Source organism: Pholcus phalangioides, unplaced genomic scaffold, assembly GCF_987345545.1.
Source record: "Pholcus phalangioides strain wild (caught in Gottingen) unplaced genomic scaffold, Ppha-v1.0 ptg000027l_1, whole genome shotgun sequence".
In the NCBI taxonomy this organism is placed as follows: domain Eukaryota; kingdom Metazoa; phylum Arthropoda; class Arachnida; order Araneae; family Pholcidae; genus Pholcus; species Pholcus phalangioides.
In genome coordinates, this window is record NW_028301617.1 from 10,604,347 (window position 1) to 10,612,188 (window position 7,842).

General features: G+C 38.9%; 1 protein-coding gene across 1 annotated transcript; it reads left to right on the forward strand.

Moving 5' to 3' along the window:
- Positions 1 to 3,215: 3,215 nt before the first annotated feature.
- Positions 3,216 to 7,842, forward strand: LOC149068389 (cuticle protein 8-like). Its single transcript, XM_089251611.1, has 3 exons — positions 3,216 to 3,447; positions 6,879 to 7,013; positions 7,108 to 7,842. The coding sequence occupies exons 1-3, from the start codon at positions 3,439 to 3,441 to the stop codon at positions 7,585 to 7,587; spliced, it is 624 nt and encodes a 207-aa protein (XP_089107737.1). The 5' UTR covers positions 3,216 to 3,438; the 3' UTR covers positions 7,588 to 7,842.

A 7,842-nucleotide genomic window follows, 5' to 3' on the forward strand; every position in this document is an offset into this window, starting at 1 on the left:
TAAGACTTCATTATTGCTTTAATAAATATACATTAATATACATGCGTTTTATCAGTCTCCCAAATGTTTAATATGTGATCCATTCATTCATATTATGCAACATCGACTGGAACATATTGACGCAAACCAGTTCGAAATAATATAAATTTATTTAAGTAATATGACATGAATAAATAAAACTCTTATAATAACATGAATAAATAAAACTCTTATAATAACATGAATAAATAAAACTCTTATAATAACATGAATAAATAAAACTCTTATAATAACATGAATAAATAAAACTCTTATAATAACATGAATAAATAAAACTCTTATAATAACATGAATAAATAAAACTCTTATAATAACATGAATAAATAAAACTCTTATAATAACATGAATAAATAAAACTCTTATAATAACATGAATAAATAAAACTCTTATAATAACATGAATAAATAAAACTCTTATAATAACATGAATAAATAAAACTCTTATAATAACATGAATAAATAAAACTCTTATAATAACATGAATATATTCAAATATTAAAAAATAAATAAACAAAATTTTAACATATTACTCGTCACTATTCACACAACACTTGCTATATGTATGTATACCGATAATATTTACACATTATCCTGAGCCAAATATGTATACATCTTCATTTGGGTATAAAGCTATTTTCGTATGTGATACCCGAGTCGGATACAATATTTTTCCTGCAGAGAGAAATGCCATGTATCATGTAGTTATAAATCGAATGATTTTTGAGTGTACTGAATGTTATAGTGAAACATTTAAGAATATTGAGGAAAAGCTTAATATATTCTACATTTTATATTAATACAGCGTGTCATACAATTTAATTAAATCTGATTATAAAAGATGGGAATCATTGCTATAGGAAATGCAACGAAATATCTTCAAATCATGAGCAAAAAAGTAAACAATAATCCAAACTATCAGCCAGGCCATTAATAAATAGAAGGAAAAGCAATGGCCATAGAATATATCCTTGAGACACACCAAAAGTTTTATAAAAGGCTTTAGAAAAAAAGATTTATATTTAACTCTCATTAAAATAGGTTTGGAGTCATTTAAGCAGAGAAACACAAAAATAAATTTTTTTCTAAGTTTTACAAGCATTATTTCAAAATCCACACGATCAAATGCTTTTTCAAAATCGGTATACATTACATTATACCAAGCTGTTGATTGTTATTAAGAGCCCCAACAACATGGCAATTTAAACATAAAAGAGAAGTAGTGGTAGAACGAGATTTGACAAATCCGTGTTGCTTGTCAGAGATATAACTCCCTCGTCCATCCTGAAGGAGGAACGGGGGCTTTGGAAGAAAATCTTGGGTTATATAGCCCAAAGTATTTTATACTAGAAGCATACGCATTCTATGAAGAAAATGAAAAAATTACGGACAATTCTAGGTTTTTGTGTCACAGGGAATAGTTTCTTTAATAGGGTTCTGAATAAATGGAATATCTTACCTCCGGGGATCACGAATTCCAACACAATTGACACTTTGAAATACGATAAACACATATTTGGATAAATCGATAAGCTATCCATACTTAGATAAGACAACCATAATCTTTTTTTGTGGGCAGTATATTTATATTCTATCGTAATTATTGGTTTGTTATTGCTCTTATTGGGTTGCTGTATTTTTTTATATGGTCACGACATCCATATTTTTTATAGGCATCTTTTGTCAGCTATCTCATTGGGAGTTTTGTCCGTCTGTTGTGGCCTTTGTACGCGTATAAGAGAATCGCCAGAGAATTCTGAATATCCCTCGCACATACGAAAATTCTAGTTTCATGAGGATCTTTCTCTTTGGTTAAAATTCTGGTAGCATTGTCAATGTTATCAAAAGATGTTGATTAGTGAGATCTGGTGGATTGCGTTTGAGTGTTTGTCCCACTTCTGACGCATCTAAATCATAAAATCCGTATTTTCGTCTTTTCCAGTTTATTTGCCTTTACCATTGTTGTCCATTTGTGATTATATCAGGAAAAGGATTATTTACTCATCCATATTTTTGGCGGGTATCAAAGCGATGGAACAAAGACCATATTATTCCACAAATAATTTTCCGCCTGGAAGTCGATTGGTTAGGGGAGCTAAGCTTTTATTGTGCAGGTCAAGGTTCTAATCCCGGTTCGGGCATGAATATTTTCATGCAAACTCCAACAAATTTCCTGGGAAGATTATACGGATCTCTTGGGAATAAGTGAGGATCACGTTTTTCTTAAAAAAAATACATCAGTCATTTTCTCCCGTGGAGGGGCTCGCTATGGCCTTAAGCTGATCACTCATAGTTTTAAAGCACCTCCGACGCTCCTGTCCCGAGAACACGGTTTTGTTTCATTGGGATGTCCGTTCAGCAAACATCACACCCTGTATTATTGTCTTACATGACATGTCGAATAAGATACCCCCCCCCCCAATTTTGAAGATAGAATTTACAGTGAATATAGCAAAAAATAGCCACGTCTAATCTAGTCTGGCCAGGTAGATTACGGTATTTCAATCATCGCCAGTCGCTGAAAGAAAGTATGACATCCCCCCATCCAGAACATGAAGACGGTAGACGCGTTCACCTAGAAACGTCATAAATTTATGATTAATTACTGGAACGTTATGCCTAACCCACGTTGACGAACGGAAAAAAAAGAGCACATCCGACGAGTCACGATACCAATTCCAAACATTGGTACCATCCATAACCTCAATCCATCTTCACTCTTACCAGGCATTGATTTACTAGTCCATCCCGGGAAGGGAGGAGGGGAGGGGGCAACACCAACAACAACAATGTATATAACAATAATAAGGACATTCATGAATAATGAAAGTTAACAAGTAACAACACCCCCGTAGGTGTTATTTTCTTCTTCTCGAATGGCAACAGCTCCCGCGTGTGACCCTTATTCTAACTTTCACTTTTTTTTGTTTTGTTTTGTTTCCTGTAGAGAGGAGCGCTGCGTACGCTCGGGTCTTGTCACCTTTTCCGTCCATTTATCCTCCCCATGCTTTCACACCCTTTCTACGGTTATAATTGCTCAACATCGTTGTTGTTATTTCTTGTCGAGCCTTAAAAAAAGAGTACGGTAGTTCTCATATATACAGTATATACGACGTGCCTAGTTTCGACAATAACCATGGATGATGATGATGATGATGGTAATGATGCATCAAGGTCATTTCTTGCAGAGAAGAAGAAGAATGGAGACATGAATATTCAAGTCGGTGTCGTGGGGGTTTGACCTCAGTGACTATAAATCACAAAGTTGAGGTCTCCTTTTCTTCACTTATTTTCCGACTATTTAAAAGGATTAAACGGTTGCTGCAGATCCTCAACCACTTACTTTCTTCGGTGAATCCTCACTCGGGTAAACATCATCACCAGCTACTTCAGATCTTGGAATATGATCAAGGTAAGGATATCTATTGTCTCGGATTCATGATCCTGTTGCTCATAAGCTGTAATGCGTTTCTTATAGGAGCATTTACCAGTTCCTGGGTGATATGCATTAATTTAGGGGTTCTCAACCTTTTGCGTTCCCTCATGCATCCTTTGTGACGATAAGATAGAAGCCACGGACCCCATGCGCCAATAGAGTCCAAAACCTCCTTAACAGAAAATATTCAGAATATAATGGTGTAAAAACAATAAATTGTTGTCTCATCTAAGCACATGGACCTGAAATCTCTCAAAGGACCACTGAGGAATTTGTGAACCCCCCCCCCCGTTTTGAGGGATTGATTTTGTTGCGCATGTATGGCAGTCTAATGTTGGGCATGTAGCTAACTCAAACCTGGACTCGGGCATCCGTCTAGTGTTTCTCAAATTATTGGTTCCCGGGTTCACTGGCCCTAGAAACTATTCACCGACTTGACTCTACGAATTTATTCACATTAGACATCGTCAAGACCGTGGTCCTTCATAATAGGCCTCATTTACCTGTGGTTCCTTCATACCGTATCTCATTTACCCGAAGGTCCCTTGCACGGTCGTGGCTAAATAATCTGCTTCGCATCAATAGTCAAAAACCCGTGGGATTCCTTGTTCCAGCTCTCAATTAACTGTTTTCTTTAAGTATACTTATGGATTACTCACCAATAAATCCCTTGCCCCAAATGGTCATATACTCGCGAGTCCTTTATCCTAGCCCAGTGGTTCCTCTGCGACTCCCTTGCCCTAGTGGACATGTCTCCACGGTTCCACAGACCATTCTGACTACGAACCGCTTCATGATATTGAATTGGCATTCATTTAGGGCCGGCACCAGACCGGTATCGTTATCGTATTTTAAACGTGTCAGATGTACACGTTTAGAAAGAAATACGATAAACATGTTGGGGGTAAATCGATAAGTTATCCATACTTAGAATTAGACAGCTATAAGTATTCTTTATGGGCATTGTGTAATACTTTTCATCATGTATATATATTGTATGTAATTGCATTTTTATAATTGGGTTTCTGTATTTTTGAAATATATGACATCCATATTTTTTTGTGGGCATCTTTTCCTCAGACACCTCGTTGGGCATTTTGCTTGTATGGATATATAGTCAATATACAGCCTTGTATTTGTATTTGTATAAAAGCTCAACTTATCCTTTGAAGGGAGTTTTTTCTCCAAAACCCGTAGGAAAAAATGTAAACAAGTGTGCCCACTATGGGACCACCCTCATCCTTCAAAGAAGAATCATTATATTGATTTGCTATATTTACTCCATCAGAACGTTTTTATTTAGGAAATTCTCTCTCATAACATCTTAAATCATCAACGTTACGCACGCCCGACACACACTTTGAGAACCAGTGCCCTAGCCCTTATTTATCTTCGCCACCCTTGCCCTAGTAGTATTGCCCATACTTCCCTTACCCTTTACCCGTGGGTTCGTTGCCTTATAATAGTTATATACAGCTTCTGATCCCTTGCCGCAATGACTATAGATCCACGACGCTCTCAAAACAATAACATTTTTAGTCGATTAATGTTTACGTGAGTGTGCGTATCAATATCCTTGGCTAAAGCGATGCCTTTGATTAAATTTGGTGACACCCCTGGCGGGGGCGAGGGGGGGGAAACGCAACGCACAGTTTTCTAAAGTACTGGCCTAGGTGCCTTTCTTGAAACCCATTATATTGTATAAAATTATCAATAGCCGGCAATTATGAATAATTACCGAGCATTTTGGTAAATTTGACAAATTTCGCTAAATTAATCACTTTTACGGGCGATTATGCATAGTGCCCAAGCGTCGCGTCGTTGGTAAACATGATATATCGTACTACACTCATGTCCATAAATTAAGGATAATGCCAGCTCCGGCAAATAAAGGTTCAGAAACAAAACAAACGTTACTTATTCATAAAGCCCATTTATTAAACAAAAGATAAAGAACAAAAACGATGGTGTGTGTATGATACCATCCATAAAAACTACGATTTTTGCTCCCTGGAGCAATTGTAAAAAATATCTCCTTTACAAAAACTTACTATTACATGGTTGGTATGATGGTTAATACATTGTGTGTCTCCCATGCGATGAAATACAGTCCGTACAACGCCTAGGCATGCTGAGTAGCAAATTATCGACCTGATCTTGGGGAAGATCACTCCACTCAGCAAGCAATGCTCTCCGAAGTTCCGGTACACATGTAGGAGGTGGTTGACGGGCTGCAACTCGTCGGCCAAGCATGTCCCACACATGCTCTATCGTATTCAAGTCAGGTGAGAATGCTGGCCATTCCATACGGGTTATATCCTCAGATTTAAGGCATCCGTTTACGATGTTTGCTCGGTGAGGACGTGCGTTGTCATGGTGGACATATTGAGCACCTTTAATTTGGGTAAAAAAACTTTGTGATTAGCTGTCTTCACTGTCTATGTTCAATGTTTTTCGTAATATATGCATTTCAAATCGGGTGATTCTTTTTTAAGGGGCGCTAAGTATTTCGATTTCCCCTCCCCCTATTGAACTTCAAGTTATCCATCTGCCTGGTTTCTGCTTCCAAAAATGCTTAATTGGTGTGGCTTAAAAATGCTTAAAAATGCTGTGGGATTTCTTCGATGTACTTTACGGGCCCGTAATTAATTTTAAAACATCCTAAACTATATGAATTTATGCAGTTGAATATCAAAAGACAATGCGGAGACAAATTAATTTTCATGATTTAGAGGATATAAATAAAAAGTTGAAATCAATGTTATTGCCTGGATATAAAACTCAAAAATAGGTCCGGCTAATTACTGCATAATATATTTAATTTTCTCTCTAAGCTTTTTTCGTATCTCTAAGCGAACTTCATATTTCAAAAATCGAGAATTCAATACAATTTTTAAAATTATTGATGGGGCGGGAAACCCCCACTGAATTCCCGCATTTCTACACTTAAAATCTGCAATTTTAACACTGACTTCTACGAGGATCATTCTTTGCCTGAATCTCAAAGTGATGCTGATGATGATTCTGGTGCCTATTCAAAAAGCCTCGAAGGACACACAGGATTAAAGAATTGGCAAACCATTGTAAAGGCATATACACGTCGGAAATTCATTTCCAGGGGGAACTACGGTAACTAAAATAAACATTCCGAAAGTGATTGTTGAGGCCCAGAAAAATCATTGTTGCCCGACAGTTTTTTTGCCCATTTCGGGCATTTGCCCTGCTCTGACCGAACTTTAAAAAAAAGCCTACTGTTCAAGTCGGGTCCCATTTGTTTTACACGGGAAATTTGGTGGCGATCGATCTAAAATTGTAGATTTGTATAGGGAACACACAAGCACATACAAAATCAGTTTTATATATATAGATCTGAGATTGTATTCACTGATATAGATTTCTTATTACAGGCTTTGGTTATTTGCGTCCTCGTGGCCGCTGTCTTCGGCCAAGACAGGTACCGATATGCCCCTCAGTACTACCGTCCGGGATACTACCAACCGAGATACGCAACCAACGTGGCTGACGTTGATGCAGTGGCCAGGGTGAGATTCTACAACATGGCAGTACATCAGTGGTTAAAAATTTTTGTTTTACCCATGCTCCTTCCATGTACCTAAAATTTTAATATCGTTTCAGAGGGTGAATCTCATCGACGACGAGAGCCCCAAGCCCTATTCCTTCAGCTACTCCGCGCCCCTCGATGACGGCGTCGGTTCCAGCAGCCGCACGGAAGCCGCCGACGGATCCGGCAGGGTCGAGGGGTCCTACACACTGACCAACGACGAAGGACACACCAGGGTCGTCGAGTACATCGCCGACGAGGGCGGTTTCCGAGCCACCGTCAGGACCAACGAACCCGGCACCAGCAACCAGAGCCCCGCCGACGTCCTGCTCGAATCCACCGCGCCTAGCCATTACGACTACAGCCCGCAGGCTAGGTACCACCAACACCGTCCGAGACCGATCGCCCCGGCCGTACGCACCGCAGCCGTCGAGGAGCCGATCGTCGTCGAGCAGCCCGTCGTCGACGCCCACGTCGCGCCCGTCGTTCCGAGGCACCGCGCCCCACACAGGCCTTACTACCCGGCATATGGCAGGAGCCCGTACTACTACTAAACAAATATTACGCACGTGTTGTCTCTTCCGTAAAGGATCATCGGTACGCTGCAGTACATGGAACTGCAACTGGTGTTTGCTACTATTATCGCTTTTGCCGCTGAGGTTTTCTCTCTCTCTTTCTGGATAAGATTATTGATGCATTCTTACAATTTCGGCAAATGCATGCCGATGGCACCTTAAGGGCTTCGTTTAGAAGAATTTCTGGACAAGATATCGTTATGAATACAAGAAATAAACATGTAAGCTTCTAAA

Coding starts and splice junctions, on each gene's coding strand:
- LOC149068389 (XM_089251611.1), top strand. Junction 7,014..7,107: donor ACGTTGATGCAGTGGCCAGG/GTGAGATTCTAC, acceptor ATATCGTTTCAG/AGGGTGAATCTCATCGACGA.